Source organism: Gallus gallus, chromosome 19 (assembly GCF_016699485.2).
Source record: "Gallus gallus isolate bGalGal1 chromosome 19, bGalGal1.mat.broiler.GRCg7b, whole genome shotgun sequence".
Lineage (NCBI taxonomy): Eukaryota > Metazoa > Chordata > Aves > Galliformes > Phasianidae > Gallus > Gallus gallus.
In genome coordinates this window covers 8,335,472-8,356,757 of record NC_052550.1, presented here as the reverse complement: position 1 = coordinate 8,356,757, position 21,286 = coordinate 8,335,472, and the positions used below count along the sequence as shown (strand labels likewise).

The following is a 21,286-nucleotide window of genomic DNA, read 5'->3' as shown; positions in this document are numbered from 1 at the left end:
GCTGGCCTTTGGAAACCTACAGAGCATGATATTTCAACATCCCATGGTGTCTGTCCTCATATTAAAAAAATACATATGGATCTGAGAAGTTGCTCTTATGTTTATAGCACTGTTTGTAAAATAGGATATTTGTGCATTGGCTGTGCAGGTCTTTGCGTGCAGGAAAATGTCCGAATTGAATATTTAGGTGTATCTGTGAATACCTGTGTTCTTTATGCAATGGTATGGCTGCTTTCCTAAAATGTGTGCTCTTAGTGTTGGTAGAACAAGTCCAGCACTGCTCAAATGCGTTGAGCTCTTTGGCATGCAGTTACAAACTGACATTGTTTTGGAAGGAGGAAGAAAAACTGCTCTTCTGAAAGGTGACATTCCTTAAAGTGAATTTACTCATGAAACCTAAACCCAAGGTGAAATTGTGCACATCTCATTTGTATGCATATAATAAGCAACGATGCAGTTCGATAGGTGTTATAAATAGGATGTGGTGGAGATGCTCAGGCTGCTAAGGTTTCCCAGATTTTATAGCAAGTACCCAACTGAGATTTGCTGCTCTCTAATTTTGCCTTTTGGGCTAACCAGCTGACGCCTAGCTGAAAAGAGTTATGTTCCTACAAGGCCACAGAAGCCTTAGTATTCCGTTTCCTTCGGATTGTGGAGGACTCTGTGTACCATCAGCAGCTCCAATCCCACCCTTTAGGCCAACCCTCATCTATCAAACCCGGGCTGAGAGCTAGCGAGAGGAAGCTCCCAGATAAACATACAGCAGCGCCTCAACTCCTAATCACTCTGGGCTTCCGCTTCCAGGCCCTATAATTAGAAGTCCTTCTTTTCCTTGTATTCCCAGTTGACGCAAATGCTTTTTGTGGCTTGGCACCTCATTTAGGGCGTGGGCTTAGTTTATGGCCAGGCCAGAGTCTGGTTTAGTCTTCTGATACTGCATAAATAGCTCTTAACCCACAGTCTACATCTGTACTGGTTTTTCCTTTCATGCATGCATTCGCTGTATTTTTTAACGTTTCTGTCCTGAAAGGAGCGTGTCGTTTCCCAAACACAGCGCATGGAAAGCAGGCAGATGTGTCTGTCAGGTAAAACGAAGCTGCAGGAATTTTGTTATTCTTTTTGCATCTAGGACGTCAGGTCCCTTTAAACTGGGTTTTAATTATCAGTGTGGATTTGAGAAACCACACAGTGGAGCAGTCGTTAACTTAAACTAACTGTACACCTCACATTACGGATTGAAATAAAATCAGCTTTGCTGGGAGATGCATACTAATTACTGTCTGCTTGGCACATGGATCTCCATGGGCTTTGTACTTGTAAGATGTTCTATTGATTTCATATGATATCTGTTAGCCAGGGATTAATGCCAGTTTGAAGAATAAGCAGGAAATCCTGGAGAATTACTCACTGCTCATCTATGGTTATTCATACATGAAGTATATCGTATGAGAAAACATTTTGGAATGAGCTTATGACAACTTTAACCCCTATTTCCGTCTAAACAACTTCTTGAGAAAACTGTCACAAAGCCTTTGGGAAAGTGGAGCTGAAGTTTCCTGCACATGAAAGAGAAAGTGAGGTCAGTGCTGTGTCCGGAGGTCAGGTGTCAGTGGGGTGGCAGAGGAACGCCATCGCTGTGCTGTAGGAATTGACAGCTGTGATTCTTTGTGTGAAGCAATGAGAGATGGAGAACACCACCCAAAACACACCTCCCATCTCCTAAAACGTCAGAGCTTTGGTGTTTGAGTCACAGTAGTGAGATGTTTGAAAATACAGTTTTATGAATGGGTATTCTTTTGCCCTGTGCTTGGGATCTCTGTGTTGACACAGCTCTGCAAGTATATATTTGTCTTTCAAATGCAGATGTTTGTAGGAAATCTTCTCCATTGGCCTTCTGAAGAAATAATGGCTAATAGAAGTGAAGGGCCTGTTTTCTTCTGGCTTTCATGTAATAAAATGCATTTAATCCTGACAGTGACAGAAGGATTTTTGGTTAGACGTGCAAAATTGCCAAATCTGATGCCACCCATCTTTTTATTTTTAAGCCAATTTGTTTCCACCCACAAATACATTCTCTTTCCCCTCTGTACTCCTTCAAGCTAGCAAAAAAAAAAAAAAAAAAAAAAAAAAGACACAGAAAACTCAAAATATCCCAAGGCAATGACAGCACATTGCTATGGAACCAAGCAGTATTTACCTCATAGGGCAGTGATTAGAATTGCAGGTAGGTGAGTGTGTTTTGCTGCTTAATTTGCTCAGGCACTGCATGTGTCACTGAAGGATGAACAGGTGCTCCTGGGTGCTGTACCTGTTAGTCTGTATGTTCCCAAACAGCACCCTAGTGCTGTGTAGATAGAAATTATAGATTTGGAAAAATACCTCTGTAAGGAGCAAGGTGAGATGATACTGGTCTGTGGGCTGTAGGGTTTACCAGTCCATCTGCAGACACCTGCATCTCCAGCCAGGATTGGAAGCAATAGCTAAAGAGCAGAGAGCTGTGGTGGATGATGCAGTGTGCTGATCCCTGTGTTCTCACTGCCTCCTAATTATTACGCAGCTTTCTGTCTCCAGCAGAGGCAGATTGTTGGCTCATTCCATGTGTTTCTATGATCGCACCGTGCAGTCTGATGGGATGCATGTGAAGAATGCTGCGCTCAAATCTCTGGGTGCATTCTGCACGTGCATTTACAAAAGACTTCTGGGGAAATAAGCCTCCAGGTTTGCTGAGGCTGTCTGCAGGCTGCTGAGAGAAGCCCTGGGGGTGCATCTCCTCCAGCTTCTCTTTCTCCAGGGCTCCCTTCCCTCTGGAATAAGGCAGCAGCCAAGAGGGCGGAAAGCACACTCAGCCTTCCATGAAAAGTGTTCTGATGTGTGAGGAGAGGCAGACAGGGGGATGCAGAAAATAAATACTTTGAATTAGGTCTTTTGGAATATCCTTGCTCCAGGAATAGTGTCAGCCTAATTCTAGTACACAAACCTCTCTATTTGCTTCCAATTTTCTCCACTGGTAACGCTATATATTATCGAGGACCGCACACTTCACTAGGAGGGAAGCGTATCTTGTGATGTTTCAGAACAGAATTAATGCAAATTGTGTGCATAATCCCACACTAAAGACTTGGCTCACTTGCACTTAAGCAACTTTAGCTGTATTTCCTATCAACACAGTCACTACAAATCAAGGAAATTGCCAGTTAAGCCAACATTAACATCCAGACCAACCTCGACTCACATGCCTTACCGCCCAAACACAATACCCAAATGCACTCATGGATTTCTGAGCTCCGTAACAAACTCTCTTTCATTTCTAACACTCGGCACAGCAGCCTGTAGTAGTAAAAGTATGTCTCCTGGAGAGAATCTTGCTGAGGTCGGGTTTAAGATATTTAAGATTCTGCGTATGCGTGATGGTGAGGAAATAAATGGCTGTGAGCGATGTGTGTGGCCTCGCGCTCTGCCTGAGCCCCACCAGCACAGTGGTCAAGCTAAAAGGAGCTTCGTAGGCAAATCTGTCTCTACATGCAGTTTAGATTTCTGTGCAGTTCTGAACCTTCCTGCTGGCGTGACTCGTTCTTAAAAGTATTGATCTTCACAAGTTCCTTCTATTGCTAAGAGCTGTGGTTGAGTGAAACAGATGCACCATGATCACCCCCAGGGTCCATGCTAGTGCTGTGTTAGTGTCTGTGTGCCTAGTGCACACTGGGGGATGCTGGTGGGTCCAGAACATCAACATTTAGGCTCCAATCTGAGCTTAAAGGCAGAGAGATTTTGGGGCTCTCAAGGAGGGAAAGTGCTCAGGGTGGTGACCTTGTGGGAGGGCACCAGAGGTTCCGCTGAAAGGTTAATTAAACTTAATCTTAACTGAGGGAGTGATTCCCTGCTGCTCCGTTTGTGAATTTGCTTTTTTTCCCAGTCTAATTCTGAAATTTTGGAAGTGGCATGGACCAGACTTCAGTGATAACGTGGGGGTTTTGGAATCTGTACTGGGTATGTTTGTTAGGCAGCAGTGAGTACAACAGAGAGTAAAAAATATGAACCATGGAGTCATGGGTAAATAAATTGAGAACATGAACACTCCTTTATGACAGAAATAAGGTATCTGTCCTTTGAACTGGAGTCAGGTAAAACATGGTGATCTAAACTCTCTTCCTGAAGTATAAAAGACTTTGGTCATCTTTAAGTGGAGAACCAATGCAACTTGAACTGTGCAGAAAAATTCTGGTTTTCTTTAGTAGATAAGATACTCTGAAAATTATTTGGAAAGCGCTTTAGTGTAGCTATTAACATGCTTACATTGCTTTGCATCTGAAGTTGATGAAGTTAGAGTTTTATTTGGGCTGATAGCTTCCTTAATTTCATTAATAAGCAAAGTAATGTGGACATGTGTATGCAGAAAAGTAGATATGAAGTTTGCCTACTGTAGTCTTAAATTGTGCCATAATGCTATACTTCCATCTGCAAAAATATTTCTTTGTTTGGTATAAAAACATAATGGCACGTTGACTTTAAATACGTGTTTGTAAATTATGAAATGAGTTATGGACTGACATACAAAGAAGAAAAAGTAAACAGCGCATAGAAGTTACTGTGATTCTACTGGTCTTCTAATTGAATCATTTCAGTACATCCATCAGTGACCCGTTTTCAATGAAGTTAGTACCTAATTTAATATTTCACTTGAAAGCTCTCAACTCTGATTTGCTGCCTTTCCAGCCGTAAATCAGAGAGTTTCTTTCACATGCGGTTGTAAGAAGCTGCTTCTTTGGGATTGTTTTGGTACAGGTTGTTTTAGCTGTGTTTTCATAGCAATTCTATGTCCAAAATGAATTACTGTGGAAACACCAATCTTTTGTATACAGACTCCTTCGCCGTGAAGAGCACTTCTGGTGACTCCCTGCAGTGCTCATCGCTTCACTGCTGCACGTTGGTCACTCAAACTCCCAGTGTGACTTGAAATACCCACAGGTTTCTCAGTTGCCCTTCGTAGCTTTGTGCTGTACTTCATCAGCAGTGATGGTGTTGTATGATGTGGGTTGAAGTTCTGTTTCATTTTTATGAAATGAATCTCTTTGAATTCAGTAATTTTCCTGCAACTGTTTTGTTTCCAGAAACCACAATGTAAAACACTTTAGCTTTTTAGATAGACGTTCTTAAGCCTCTTCTCAAGTGATTAATCTCTTGTGCTTTTCTTTATCTTTTTTCTTTTTCTTTTTTCTTTTTTTTACCCAGGGATGTTGCTGGTCACTACTGACACATTAGGCCATGATTTCCATGTTTTTCAAATACTGACACATCCTTGGTCATCATCACAAAGTGCCGTCCATCATTTGTATACACTTCACAGGGGAGAGACTGAAGCCAAAGTAAGTTGAACTATTTGCTGAAGAATAATCCCCAGACACCCTATACATTTTGTGTATGTTGGCACTTTAATGTTTGTTTCAGCACAGAAAGAGCCTTTCTTATGTTATAGCCGCAAAAAGGATAAGAGCACAGCGTTTAACCTGGACAATAATAAATTCTTGCCCTTTACAATGAGGTGCTGTCAGATTTATTCAGATATGACTCTACCTCCAAAGAGCCCAGATTATTAGCTGTGTTTGCACTTAACCTTTTCTCATGTAACATTTGTCTAGTGCCTGTGAAGCAACTGTCAGGGTTTGCTTGACTTTGGTGGTAAAAGCCAAAAAAAAGGCGACCGGAGAGTTGAAAGCAAAAGTTAATCCAAAGTCTGTAATTAACTTTTATCTGCACTTCAGCAAAGTGGGGGAACTTGCTGGAGACTGGAGGGATACAATTTTAACTTTGTGATTAGAATCCAATTCCTAAAGATGGAAGGTTAAACTGGGCTTGCTTAGAATAAGGTGAAAAAGCCTGAACGTACATTTAAAAAATGTTCAATAAGTTGTTTTACTGAAGTTAGAGATGCCACTCAATTGCTGTTTGCTAGCATCGCTGTGACAGCAGCAGTGTGATGTGTTACGGCTGGATCCTTCACTGCACTGCTTTTAGGCATCAGGAGAGCTTCACCTTTGTGGCACTGAGTAACTTGAAGAACCTGTTTTAAATACATAAATAAAAATGTCACCAGAGGGTAAGAAATGAGTATTGCACTTGCTGATGCAATTACACACTGAAAGCACAGACTTGTGACAGTCTGGCAGATGTAAACTAGTGTGACAGGGAGAAGCCTTGGGCACTGTGATTATGACCCTGGCACTGGAAGCCAGGGTGGCTCTGGTACCCTGATTACAGTTGCTTCATACCTTCATTTTTTTTCTATGGGTTGCACAGTTGCCCTTAAGTTTTTTTTGCCTTACCTTTAGCAAGCAAAGGTGATAGCTTTTTTTTAATGCAGTAGAGGTTGATAATATTTCAATCTGTGTGAATTTAAATTCCTGGTGGCTTAAAAGGGCTTCTGCTACTGTGCTGGCAAAATGTAAGTACTATTACAGGCAATGGTTTCCTTCCTGTACAGGGAAGAATAGCCAATGTGAAAAGTGAGGTGAAATTAGGGAAACAAAATGGTTATTTGTGTGGGATAATACATACAGTAATTATCTCGTAAATGGTTTTTATAAATAAAAAAGGGCAAATACTGCAGATCTGTGTCTATACATATGCTTTGTTATCTATTAGAGTTTGTGATATAATGTCTTCAGTGTGTCGTTCTCGTTTTGCTTTCTTAGTAAAAATTGGAAATATCCTATAGTCAATATTCAAAGCCAAAGTGTATCACTGCAGTCAGGAGGAACAAAGATGTTCTTCTGTATTTTATAGCTGATAAATTTATTTTAAAGGCATACACTGGAAAGCAAATATTATGTGTTTTGAGACTAAACCTTTATTGATTGGAGTCTCTGGCATATAGCATTGCTGTCTGTGTGAAGGTATTGTGTTAACATTCTCAGGGTCAACATTGTAAATTTTTTTCCACATTTGCCACATAGTTTTCATCTGGGACAGAGCAGTATAGCTTTTGGAATGGTATAAAACAGAAAATTCCGAGCAGTCCCACGCATATTGATGGATTTTACCAATCCCCTGATAATTGAACCATCCAGCAACAATATCACATTGGTGCTTAACGTTCTCAATATACATATTTAAAACATTTACATAATACGATGCATATTTCTGCTTTTGGAATAACACTGCTTTCAGTTTTGTAGTAAGAAGGGCAGTGTGTGGTGCTGTTCTTTTGTTCCATAAATTTCATTAGACAAGAATTTTGGAGGCTGCTCAATTTAAAATTCTCACTGCAGATATTCTGAGAGACGCATGGAAGTCTCTGTACCTCCTTTCTTGGTCAGAACAGCATTTATACATTTGCAACCAGACTTTTTTCCCCCTGGTTTGAAGCTAATTGTGAATCAAGGCCAATGGTCTTAAAGGTCACCTTCTGTACTGAAGCTATAAAAAGTTCTAATTTTTGTTGATGGACATGAGTGATTATCAGTGTCAGAATTTGTTTAGTTACTTCCCGTTATAAATTGCTTAAACGTCATCATATGTCCTTGTTATATGTGATATTTGAATATCCACACTGAAATAATCTGCTTTCGTATGTGAGATTCTGCCAATAGTGCTGCACCATGTATTTCCCCACATGCCCCTCTTTCTGATGCATGACGTTTTTTCTTGCTTTTTGATTAGTTAGCGTGTTTTTAGCAAATGCTTGCCACCATTACTACAAAACTGTTTAGCTCGTGGACAATGCACTGGTGCAGCATAAATGGTTCTAGCAGCTTTGCATCACTCTGAAAGTTTGGGAACTGTATGCATTGATGTTCCAAATGTTGAGGGGAACACCTGGAGTTACTGCAGTGCTTGAATCCAAGTATCAGCCTCCAAGGCTGCCCCTTTTGCGTCCACCCGGGACTCAGCGCGTCCATCTGTCTGCCAGGAGATCCACCCTGTCATCTGTGCACAGGAGCACCTCAAGTGGATTACATTGCACGCTTAATGCTTATTAAAGAAAAAGAAGCAAGTGTTGTGATTTAATAATGGTGTCTTCTGATCGATTCGCTGCACTCGAGCAGTGTCTCTAAGTCACCAACATGTCTTTCTGCTGAGTTAGATATATTAGTTGTACTCAGTTCCTGGCTAAGCCCCTGGCTTTTTTGTGTGACCGAGATCAAGATGGGTTAAGATGGAAAATGGACCTCTGTCTCCTGAGGGAATTGTGAGGACAACAGCCTGGAAAGAATGTGAAGTGGTCTGATACTTTGTTGGTTCGAGTGATGGGAGTCCTAAGGTCACAACTTTCCAAGTTACTTTTCTGCAAACACAGTCAGAAGCCACTCTGTCACTTAGGTTGGATTAAGATCTTTTAGTCTTTAAGACCTACTTATGCTTTAGAATTTTTTTTTCTGAGGAGAACAAAACCCGGCGTGTTTGATGCACTGTGTCACATCGTGGAAGCCCACTGCAAGTGCTGGTTGTATGCAGCCAGACCAGAGGGAGACCTGAAGCCTTTAGAGAATCCACGCCGCACAGTTCAGATCTAAAGGGAAGAATCTGTGTGCAGCACACCTCTTGGTTAAGGATGTTTGTCTTTGCCTTGCAGTCCTTGCATTGTGAGTCAACGCTTACTGCACTCATATTTTTATCCAAGAGCGCATTAGAAAGCTTTTAATGAAGGTATAGCATGCACCGAGCCAAGGAAGTTCATTTACTTGCAGATGAAAGTTAGACTGTCACCTGATGATCCTTTCCTTTTGATCTTAAATTGTAAACAGAAAAAAAAAAATCCCTGAAAACAGTATTATCTCCACCTAGAACAAATAAACGTAACGATAGCATCAGTGGGCTGCTGGCCAGGGCCCTCTCTAATCTCTTGCGCTGTCAGGCTTTTGTTATTCTGACTCTCCAACTGCTGCTAGAACTGACTGCAGTCAGCAGAGGTAAACAGAGGGAATGATAAAAACATTCCAGCATGGGCTGCCCCAGAGCATGGGCTGCTTTACGCTTCCCTGCAGAACGCAGTGTGTGTTCTTGGTGTGATTTCATGGGCATTCTTCAAACCTGTGTCATGTACTGTGTTCGGGTAGGGAAGCATTGGTTAGTTAACAAACACTGGTTATCAACCTTCATGGTTAATAGAAACCTCTTCCTTTCCTGTGACATGGTTATGTATTTGCAGTTATTGAAACCGTCTCTGGAAGAGAGATTTTTCTAATTATTAGAAAACCTGGGGGAATCATGAAATAATATTGATGTAGAGAAGGTGATCGGTCTTTGATGGAAGCAGAGAAAGAACCACTGCTCAGCTGTCTGAGGGCACAGAGCTCCGAGCTCAGTGTCACTGCTTAACGCAGAGCAGCTCCTCTGCCTGAGGGACCTGCTGTGAGCGCCGCGGTGTGCCCAGGTTCTGCAGGGCTTCGTAGGGTGAAATCAGTTTTGAGTACTGAGGGAGGCGGTTATGTCCGTGTGGGTCTGATAAACCAGATTGTGTGGCCCATGGTTGTATTATTTTTTCATTTGTGTTTGTTGTCATGTCGTTCCCTTACTTTTCTTGACCAAAAAGACTCAAATGCAGACCAGTTCTCTAATTTATTTTGGCTCCCCTCCTCCCCCCCCAGCACTGCTACTCTCTTATTGCATAGCACTGTTGGTTTTTTAATTTCTGCTATCTGCTCAGTATAATTCAATACTTAAGTCATGTCCTTCAAATAATGGTATGCCTCCTCTGTGACACTGCACAGTGTGCATGCAGTAATGCTGCTCGTGCTTTATTGTTGTTTCACTTCAATGCTGAGATCCAAGTTAACACAGTGAAATGCACAAGGATATACATATGGTTCCTGGGGTAATTTACCGTGCCTGAAAAGGAGATACTAGGAAAGAGAGAGTACCAGGAAGATCAAAATGGTTTGCAATTGTTGATTTTTATAATTATTATGAAAATAGATGGTGCAGAGCTGTGAGCTTTGTTTTCTAACTCTTGCCTCATGCACACATCAGTGGATGTGCACAGGGAGGACATGAGCCCCATGTTGGCAGCTCTGCATCACAGCTGTGGGGCTGCAGGCTGTGTTCAGCTCACTTGTCCCTGCCCCATAGCTGCTGTGACAGCCCCTATAGCTCCTTCTCCTTCAGCAGAAAGCAAGGGGATGGTATAAACGTAAGCATAGTGCAGCAAGTTAGTACAATATTAACTTTCAGAAGACATGAAATCCAGAGGCTGGGTATGGGCTGTCAGTCATTCCCAGAGGTAGTGGTAAACAAGGTCACTGCTGTCCCGTGTGCTTCCTTGTGCAATCAGCCATACCTCTGGCTATCCCACTTTAATCAACTGCTTTTAAAATAGGATTTTTGTGGGCTGCTCTTGCTTCCATTCTATTTTCTTCCAGTTATGGCTTAAACGTAAAAAAAAAGAAGGGAAAAAAAAGAAAAAAAAACGAACATACTCCAATTAACATTATATTTGGACAATCTGTGTGAATAAAGAAGGAAGGATAGCAAAAACTTCTGTAGATTTCTGTTATATGAAAAAGTAAATGTATCTCAGCTTTGAAGCCTTAGGTTCAGATATTTCCCTCCAGGTTTTTATCATATCAGAAATAGCTGTTAGTCTTGGAAGCAGATCTTCAGTGGAGCTGTTGGTAAATGACCTATCCTTGCAGGACTCTGTATACTGCCTTGCCCTACTGCCTCCCTCAGTTTGGACTGTGAAGAAATAGTCACAAAAGCAGGAGGTAGCACTGGTAATCTCTCAAAACTACGTGGTATTGCAATTTAAAGTGTCTGAAATATTCCTGAGCTAAATAGAATCATGGCTCTGTGTTGCCTTTTGTTGGCATGGGCAGAAGAGGATAGATTAAATTCTGAAGTATTAAATCTGAGGTTGACCTTGAGCTAAAGAGTAAACTTTGCATCATGAGAGATCTGGCATACTTTGTAGTTTATTAACATATATCTGTAAACACTATGGGGTCTTGATTGATCTTTAGTATCTAAACATTACATCATAATTAACAACAAATCCAGAAATATATTATAAATACATGAAATAATAGTCCATTAACCTAAAGGACAGCAATAAATTGCAACGCTTAGCATAAACTTGAAAACCACTAATGGGCCACTGTGCAGCTTGTTTATACAAGGAGCAGTCAAGAACTCTGCGCAGCGTGCAGTAACAGTGTGGTGGATAACAGCAAGTCTGATATGATAATTTATATATTCTTTTCATGGACACACACAGCTGATTTTTGAAGAGGTTTCTGGGCATGCCGCAGGCAGCGTTCTCCTTCTGGCTTGGACCGCTGCTTTAGTCCAGGTCTGCTGGAAAGGAGCAGTGGGCTCCTTCCCATCACAGAAGGACTGTGCCCTTCTGGCGTCAACAAACTTCAACCAGGGTCTTGTATGAAGCTGGAAGTATTTTCTGAATTAACTCCTTGAACTGTCTGTGGTGCTGTTGCTCAACACGTTCCTGTGGGAGTCAAACCGGGCCAATTTTGAGACAGGTAGGAGATACTGCGTACAAAGACAGCTTCCAAAACTCAGCTTGTTACTGCTGAGTTACTGCCCCGTAGATGTGTTCCCAGAGATCTTAGTTCATTTCACACCCATGTGTCTTAAAAACCCATTCTTAGCCTCAGTGCTTTCAGTTCGTTGTGAGTCGTCACTTCTGTGGAAGCCAATGTCCAGCCGTGGTGCCCATGGTCGTTACTTTAAGAGGAGCTCTGGATGACGGTGTTCCAGACACATTCTTCCTGAAGATCAGGAATACTTTTCTGTGTGATGTTTACCTTGAGAAAAAACATCCTGCTACAATTGTTCCCCAGTTTCTTGGCTGGAGTTGTTAAATGCCATGGCCTTTGTATTTATGGGTATTTATTTTTCTAAAGGACGCAATGCGAAGGACGCATGCTGACAACAGAGTGTTAGTGTGGAAACGTCCATTTCTGGTACGCAGTACCGTGAGATACGTTTTCTTCTTTGCCTTCTCGTAATTGGAAGCTGGATCTAAAACGAATACCAAATATTTGTCAGGCAGCTGTGTGTTCAGAAGGTCAGCTTCTGAAGGCAGATGTGGCTGTTGTTCATCTTTTTACAAATTAAAGATAGGGCCTTTGGTAGGATTGGAGATATGTTCCAACAGGCTTAATGATTTTACTGCATTAAGGATCTTTCTATTGCAATTGAGGATGGTAACTTGCATACAGTTCTTACCTGTGATTTGGACCAGTCGACGTTGCCCCTTCACACTACGAGCGTGTAGCAGTCCTGGTGCCATGGCTTTGCTCAGACCCCACAGCTCTGGGGTTTCTTTTTTTGGCTCTTGTTAATCCCCGTGGGGTCTCTAATCCTCCCAGAGCGATCTGTGAAGGTGAAGCACTTTGTAGGCAAAGCAGGCTCTGAGTGCTGTGACTTCATGTCAGCAGTACCACAGGCACCAAAAGTGCTAAAGCTGCCAGATTTTGGCTGATTGTGGAGCTGTACCATTAGCAGATCATTTGGGTACGTCCCCCTAATTGAAGAGAGCAGGTGTGTAGGTGTGTTTTTTAGTTTATCTGTGAGCATTTTGTGTAGTGACAGTCTGTCAGCCAAGCATCGTGTCACAAGTCACAGGGCTGAAATCCTTTTTTTATCTCAAAGGCTCCGGGGCTCCGTTGGAAACGTGCACTTTGATGAATACTTGCAGCTTTTGTCTGGAATAGCTGGAGTGCATTTCTGGAATATTTGTCAAGATTTTATCAGTGTTTACTCCAGTTTGAGTACCTCATGTATTGTAAAACTGCCTTCAGTGAAATCTTAAAGAATTTTATTTAGTTTATGCTATATAGTAATATAATGAAAACTAATCCTTCATCTATATGTTTGTTTGCCGTGTTAAATCCCACTTGTGTATGTGGATCTTTTTAGTCAGCTTTTACCTTTAAAAACATTGTTGGAAGGATTGTTTTAAGACTTCTTTTCTATGATAAATCATTTTAGCCTAGACTACTTGTTTTCTTGAGTTGTCTGCCAGGATGGGGCTGGAAACAAAGTTTAATCTCTCTTTTAAAGCATTCCTTCAGCAACAAGAATTTGCTTTCCATCAAAGTGTTATGTAAAGCGCACTTAAAAGGGAATTATATCCTTCTGGACTCCATATCTGAGATCTGTGCAAGCAGTAACTATGATAGAAAATATTTAACTGGATTGCTATATTTGCTTCCACGCTGACCATTTTAAGCTGAAATTAAGGGTTGCATTTCTCAAGTGGTGAATAAGAACTATGACGTGTAAGAAGAAATCTAACTGGGGTCTTTCCTGGGACCTGAATAGCTGATAAATGAAGATTGTTAGCTGTAAAATGGAGTGATTTATGTTGAGAAATCACCAAAGTCACTAAGTTTCTTCCTGACTAAACTTTAAAACCTAAGAACAGCATTTAGTCCCAAGATAGCTGAATGGATGATGCTTCCACTGATGGACAAACTGAGAGCAGCAGGAGACCATTGGAGGCAGCTTTGGAAAATACTGGGCATTGATTTTTGGTTGGCTAAGTTACGTGGCATGTAGGATATGGTTTTTCTCTTAACTTTAAGTACAGTTTTAGGTGCCAGTATTTGTCAAAGTCGGGCTCAGATGTGTTCTCTCTCTTGTTCTCATCCTTCCTTTTTCCCCTTTTTGGGTAGTTTCTAAAATTCAAAGTAAGAAAGCAAATAACAAAACATGTAATTGAAATGATTTCCCAGTTCTTTTTAGAAGTAAATTCTATTTGAAAATTATGCCAGGCTCTCGTGTCTGTATGTAGTGCTTTGCATCCCGGTTTGTTGTGATGAGTTCAGGCCTGCTTATAAGAAAAAAAAACCAGAATATTTTGCTAAGTACATAAGATTTGGAACTGGGTGTTCTGCAGCAAGGTTCACTTGGTATTTATGAGGGAAAAAAAAAAACCACTTTGTCTTTTTATTAACATTTCCAGTACAGATTTGTCTTTTAAAACATGCTCGTCATTTCCGTTGATGACTACATTTCCATTTCACTTCCCTGTTCTCCAGGTACAGGATATCTCCTTCAGCCACGACTGTCGCTGGGTGGTGGTCAGCACTCTTCGTGGCACTTCCCACGTTTTTCCCATCAATCCCTATGGCGGGCAGCCCTGTGTCCGGACACACATGTCTCCACGGGTGGTGAACCGCATGAGCCGTTTCCAGAAGAGCGCAGGGCTGGAAGAGATCGAGCAAGAGCTGACGTCTAAACAGGGAGGCCGCTGCAGCCCTGTTCCAGGCCTGTCAAGCAGTCCTTCTGGCTCACCGCTCCACGGTAAACTCCTTTTTTTATCTCCCTGCTGTGTTGTCGGGAAGCCTTTCCCCGTTGTCACTACTGCCTGTGTCCCACAGCACATTGCAGCACTTGGCTGCCCGACCCACAAGAATTTGGTTCCTAAATATCGTTGGACCCGTTGGCCTAAAGACCTTCGTGGTCTTCCAGCTTCAGAGTAATTGCTGGCAGCCTGAAAAACAGGAACGCTGGATTTACTGGAGATTGCAGGAATTGATTAATTTCCTTCTGTTTGCCCACGTAGATCGTGCCACTAAAAACTGAGTTTCACAAAATGAGGCGCAGAAATATTTGGGGTATGCAGGTTTTACAGGAGTGGGCCAAGGTAGAAATACTCAGGGAAGGTAGGTCAAGTTTTGCAAGCCACTTAAGTAAACTGCGCTGTCACAGATGTGTTCATAATTTCCACTCTAAACTGAAAGTTTTGGGGTCTTCAGGTTTCTTATTCATCATCAGCCTGGATGCTCATGAAGCACATCTGGTGAAAACCAGGCAATGTGAAATTGAGGGAAAAGATATTTCTCTTTTTTTTTTTTTTTTCTTTTTGTGATCTAGCAGTGTGACTGCTTTATATACTAAGGAAAAGAAATCTGAAGAATGTGTCTATAAATCCTGCTTCTGTGGTGGATGTGTTCTTCATGGTGGTGAAAGGCAGCCTCCTAAAAGGCTCAGCAGTCATCATTGTCCCCACTTCTTCAGTTTCTCCTTTCTGTTGATTTTGCCTTCTCTTTGATGAGGTCTCTACTGGAAGCCATTTGTTTGGCTTCAGAATCTGCTGCGAATGTTCCCCCTTCTTTCTAGTAAGAATAAGTCACAGCTTCCACTGAAGTGAGAGTTTGAACATCAGTTTGGGACAGCTGGCCCCATTTTTCCTGTGTAAAGGTATTAAAAGCCACAGGGGACAGTTCCTCTTGCCTAATTACGTGTAGGATAAGAAATGCTTGTGAAACCCCAACTATGTGCTGTCACGGTCTGCATCTCTGCTGCTAGAGATAATCTTTGTGAGATTTCTGAATCAGAGGAGCACATTTTTATACCTAGACACATATGTGCAGTGGTGGGGACAACAGATCTTGGAGGACAGATAACACGGAGAGCACTTTGTGGCCTCCTCATAGACCTGCTGTGTTTCTGGGCCAGCTGCTGCTAATCCTTCTGCTGTTATTTCTCCAGCATTGCAGTCGCCTTGCTGCAACCTTGGGCCAAACAAGGGGGACTTTGCAAGCACAACGCTGGCTTCTTATCTTCCTTTTTTGATTAGCAATTATAACCCGTTGATGTGAACTTGTGATTAACTTTTGTTCTTGTAAATATTTTCAGACTTCAGACTTTGTAACATTTTTCTCACTTGTTTTGTTGGTTTTTTTTTTACCCCTCAGTTTCAAAATGGAACTATTTGCTGTGTGTATAGTAGGAAAGCAATCTATTTACATCTCGTTCTGAGTCCCCCACAAACTGTTTACCCACACAATGTAAGCCTTTGCTGGGGGTGGGGATGATTTCATTCCCAAATGAATCATAGTTTGGCTTTGTTCTCTAAACTGTTCAATAGAGGATGATAAAGAGATGTTTCCTTGCACCTTTTATAGCTAACCCGGATTTTGTTTGGGTTCTTCTGCCTATTAATCCAGCAAGGTTATGTTTTTGTCATTCCTTTGAGTTGCCGGAGTGCGTTGTCAGTAATACCCGAGTTTGGTTGAGATCCTTTTATGGGCTTTTACTATTATAAGACTGTTACAACGTCAGCTGGTCGTGGGGCTGGAATGGCAGTGGATACGGCCTCGTGTGACCTCTCAACTTGTATGAGATGGGGGCGATGGCACTTACCCACCTCCCAGGTATACAGTGTGCGCTGATCAGGGAGCAGTTAAAACAGAGCCCTGCCCTCAATGGAAGGCATGTGTCCCCTGGAGTCTGTGTGGCTCCACTGACCTTTCTGCTCTCATTCACTGCTGCATTTTCCAGAATCAGAACTAACTTTAAGCGTAGGGAGTTAAGCATACATTGGAGCTTTTGCTGCACTCCTACAGCTCCTGAAAGCACTCGGTAATATTACAATATTGTCTGATCTGTCTTGCCATTTTAGTGGGGATTGAAGTATGTATTTGGGTGGGACAGCTTTGCTGAAAGCACTCATAACACACAGCCATCCCGTTCTGAATGTATTGCCTGCTCTGAATCGCAGTACGTCGACTTGGAGCTGGGAAGAAACAAGCTGTTCTGTGCGCATTGCCTTCAGACTCCAATTCAGCTCTTCAGGAATATTTGAGTATAACCCACTTTTCTTGTTTAACTTCAAGTATCAAAAGAGTCCTCTCACTTTGCCTTCATTACGATCGCAACAGATTAAAACCCGAGCTTGAATCTGGAGCTTTGATAAACACACAGGCTGGGATGCTTTAAATATTTTCATGTTACTTTTCACTATTTCCCAGAGTGGAACTCCTTTTACTAGAAGAATTCTTATGGGAAAGCGGAGCTGAAAGCACTGACATCATCAGCCCTTCCTGAAAAACAGATTGGTTTCCTTTAAGTAACACTCACTTAAGAAACCACCTATTTAGAGAAAGGCAGACGAAAATAGTTTCAAAGAAAATTAACTGTATGATAACTTCAGGCACTGGAGGGCAGATCCTTTCCAGCATTTAATTCGAAAGCAGGCACTGGAGAAAGGTTGCTTCTGTTAAGGTTTTGTTTTCCACCTTTTCAAATCCTAGCTTCTATCTACAGAACACGTGAGTTACAAATGGGTGGAAACAGCAAGGCGTTCAGCGGGACAGCCCGGGTTTGTAACGGCCCTCCTCTGCTCCCGTTCGTTCGGGCAGTGGCGCCCATCGCTGTGCCGCGCCGCCGCACGCACTGCCCCGCGCTGCCGGCAGGGGGCGCCACGGCCTCGGCCATCCGAGCGGGGCGGCCGCTCCGAGCGCTGCTGCGGTGCTGCCCTGCATCGCGCCGTGCCCGCCTGCGTCCCGCTCCGCTCGCCATTCGTTGCCTTTCAGGATCAGCTTTAGAAGTGAAATTATTCATGCTTCAGGAGAATTTGAAGTGCGGTTATGCATCCGTCCTTTTATGCTGCTGGCTCCTAGCGAACTGATGCGTGCTCGTGGCTGTTTGATGATAGGTGTGAAACGCTGAATGTCGTAAGAATAGACCTTCTCATTAACTCAGGAAGACCTATGGCTCAGTCACTGAACTGCTCCCAGAAACCCTCCAAATCCGTTGGGCAATGGGCTGCCTGCAGTGGTTCCATTGATTGCACACGCTCATTTGGAGTCTGTCTGTACAGCTTGATGGCAACTGAAAAACAAAAATTACCTGCTGGGAATTTTCTGCTAACAACTTTTAGAATCCATTACTTCCGTCTGGAAAGGCCCGGTGCTGTGCTGAGCCTCTTGGCTGTGTGAGGGTGGGCAGAAGCCTCCCTCTGTGTTTGCAGCAGCCCCAGACACAGGTGTGAGCGGGGGAGCAGAGGTATGAACAGCCGACCTAAGCACTGCTTTGGGCACTGCCCAGCAGCTTACTGCTTGTCAATAAGCTGTGTTTTTTGCTGCTTTTCTTTTTTGGTAATGGATGGAGAATCAGTGAAGTGAATGAAGTGGGTGGTATGTGTTGGATAGTTTGTGAAGTGGAAGGAAAAGATCCATTCCCTTCAGATAAGTAGGGAAGTAGACTGATAAATTCTGACACAGGGGAAGTTCGTGTCTATACATACAGTGTTTTAGAAGTAGGCTTGTAAACAGTGCTGATCTGAGACTGGGGCAAATATATATTTGCCTCTGTATTTCGGATCGTAGGATATCCCGAGCAGGAAAGGACCTGCAAGGATCATCGAGTCCAACTCCTCACAGAACCACCCAAAATTCACGCCGTGTTTCTCAGAACATTGTCCAAATGTTCCTTGAACATGGGGCTGTCCCCACTGTCCTGGGGCATTAAAGAGAACCGGCCTTAAAATGGATCCCTGCAGAACCCCATGAGTGCAATGGAACCTGGCTGTAACCCTTTGAGCCCAACCTGTCAGCTGTTCACCCATCACGCTATGTTTTGCCAAGGATGTCACGAGAAATGGTATCAAAAGCTTTGCTGAAATCCAAAAACATTACATCAACCTGCTTCCTATGGTCAGCTAGATGGGCAACTGTGCATTTGGGAAAGTAGTTGCAAATATTCCAGATAAACAGAAAGTTCAAGAAGATTGACATCAGAAGGGAATTGAAGTTCTTGACATATGAAGTTTAAAAAATACATGACTGAGTGATTTATCACAGCGAAGGCTGAAGTAGTGGTCGAAGCAAAGTGTCTCAGAAAGATTATGGGTAGTCAAACAGAGGGGATGTAATGGGTGGTTCACGGGAGACTGCGATGTCAAAGCTGGATCAAGAGGTGAAAGGAGAGAGGAGTTGGATTACCACAGATGTGAGCATCCCACTGAAGTTTTCCTGTCAGAATGGATGATTTCAGTCTTGGTAACATCAAACTGAAGAACATTTCTATGGGGTCAAGTGTTGCTGGAGACAGCATTGTGAGGGAGTCCAAGGAGAAGTGCTAGCCAGATTTCTTAGTGTTTCTCCGAGAATGATTTAATAACATTACCTTGTTTGATTCTGTCTCACCAGTCAACCAGGTCTGTAAAAGGCAGGCTGGTGTATTTCCTTCCCATACGTTGTGAGTAGGAAAGACAGCCCTTCTGGTGGGGTTTTGCAGGCTGCTCCTGGGCACGGCCACTGCTGCTGGAGGGGAACCTGGGGCAGATCCCCTGTGCATGCAGGCTGGATCGGATTGCCTGTGTATATGATCAGTGATTGATTAAGCAGTAATGGATGCTGCTCTTGTTGTCTTTGAGTTTATTATTCTTAAGTAAGGCATTTAAATCAACTGTGCATTTTTAGGAGTCTGAAAAATGTAAACACTTTATGGAAGGAAACGTAAGCATTAAGATTGGAAATAAAATATACTTGTATCTTTTAAAAGGTTTATCTTTACCCTTAAATATGCTGATTTGGCTTATTCTTTTTGCTTAGTCTTTGTGGGCTGTTAAAATCAGTTGCTTTTTCCCATCTCGAGGAAATGCATCTTTGACACTTCTCATGACCTGAGTCACGATGCTGTCACGGAGCCAGAAAACATCCTGAACGGTCATGGGTAAAAGAGCAGAGCAGCCGAGGGTGTGTGGTGGGTGGAAGAGGGACAGAGATTGCTATGGCTTGCTTCAGTTCCTATTCCATGGGTGTTTCAGACAAGCCATTTATTATAATTATTCATGGATATTGTTATCAAGTTCTCATATGCAGTGGTTCTCAGGGCACGTTTTTTTTTTCCACATAACTTGGCATAAATACTGTGTATTGAACCCGGATTGAATTCAGACATTAAAATATTAGTGCTGATTGTTGCAGTCAGAGCAAAGGAAAATACAGCGTAGGTAACAAGATGTAAAGAAAGAATGAGCCACAGGTGTAGGACCTATAATAAACTATATCTTAATACATTCTGATAAGTTAAATGTGGGTGAAGGCCTGCTATTTAACGTTCCCTGTCTCCTCACCCAACACAACTGCATAGAGAAGCATCCTTCAGAAATTCCTGGACTACTCAAATATGGTTTTCTAACACAAACCAACCGGGCTTTCTGGCTGTGCTGTCCCAGTAGTAGAAAGCTGCATCTGTAAAGGTAGTTTTATTCTGTACCATTTGGTTGAGAGGTCTGAGAGACCCAATTTTTCCAAAGTTCACTCTCCTGAATTGCCTCAGAGTCACTCCTGAAAGAAGGCTTTGTATTCATAACTGTGTGGATGGAGTTCTGACTGATAGACATGGTGAGGAGGAGGAGTCCTGGGGTAGCTGCAACTACATGGCTTCTAGCGCAGGAAAGATTTGCAAAACACTCCATAGCTTAGAAGAACTTAGAAGAAGCCCATCTTGCAGTCCGTTAATCTGTGTGGAGTTGAAGGTGCAAGGCCTGCTACAACCAGCATGGCAACTGTGCGGCCCCCCCCCGCCTGTGGCTGGCCTTTAGTGGAGATGACTTATAGCAGAACGGGCGCTTTGGCTCACTTTGCTGGTAACCAGCATCTGGAGCAAACCAGCCGAGGTGTTACTGCTGCAGCCTGCTTTATGGCAATGCAAAGCCTGGAGCCAACTGGCCTGATTGCCAGCTGGCAATCAAGTTTTGCTGTTTTTACTTCGGGGAGAGTTTTGCCCATAAATGGTCTTGAACTTAGCACCAACAGTATTTTTAGTTAAATAAATCCTGAAGTGTGATTATGAGGCCAGAATTGTATGTGTGGTAGAGGGGTTGCTTTCTAATGAAATGCTTCAAGGCAGCTTTACCAAGCAGGTTTTTGAGCAACGTTAATGTAGCAAAGTGGTATCAGTGCAAAATGAGGAGGGGAAACAGCAAGGGAAGAAGCAGCCATCTGTTTCAAGTTTTCAAGGAGACATCTTTTACACAAGGAAGCTAAGAATATGGATGTCCTCACAGCTGCCATGGGCCTGGGACACTGTCACTGCTCTGGGACAGGTGGCTTCCTCTCCTCCTTGGTTCTTCCAAACCACACGTGTGGAAGGAAAAGAAATAGCACAGGTGGAGGAAGGAAAAGTGTCCAGCTGTTTGTCATTAGCTGTAGAAGTAAATGAGAAGTTCAAATCCCAGGTGGAGTTTGCTTAAGGTTAGGACTGTTCCTTCCTACCTTCTGGACAGGGAGAGATAACGGGCAGCAAGGGGGTCTCCCACCTAGAGAGGAAACTTTTATGTGTTGGTGGGACACTATGACTGAAGGACAAAGATTTTGAAACAGAAGGCAGTTGAAGAAAGAAGAAACTTCAGACGCAAGAAAGAAATATTGTGGAGAAATGTTCCAGTTTTGAGAGGAAGATACTGATGTGGAGTTGGAAGAGATGCAATTCAGGGAGGTTGGATGAGAGGGCAGAGGAAACGGTTGCATCTGTGGCTGAGACACTTGGACTGGTGCACGCATGCCTTGGCAGAGTATTCTCATTTACGAGC

The 21,286-nt window shown here is 42.8% G+C and overlaps 1 protein-coding gene across 21 annotated transcripts in view; it reads left to right on the top strand.

The window, feature by feature from the left end:
• The window catches only part of BCAS3 (BCAS3, microtubule associated cell migration factor), a 302,111-nt gene that overhangs the window by 78,795 nt on the left and 202,030 nt on the right, over window positions 1-21,286 (top strand). For all 21 annotated transcript variants that reach the window (XM_040650521.2, XM_004946730.5, XM_004946729.5 and 18 more), the window contains exons 14-15: window positions 5,230-5,363; window positions 13,998-14,262. In XM_040650521.2, the coding sequence (XP_040506455.1) occupies window positions 5,230-5,363; window positions 13,998-14,262 (399 nt within the window). The remainder of the gene's footprint in view (window positions 1-5,229; window positions 5,364-13,997; window positions 14,263-21,286) is intronic.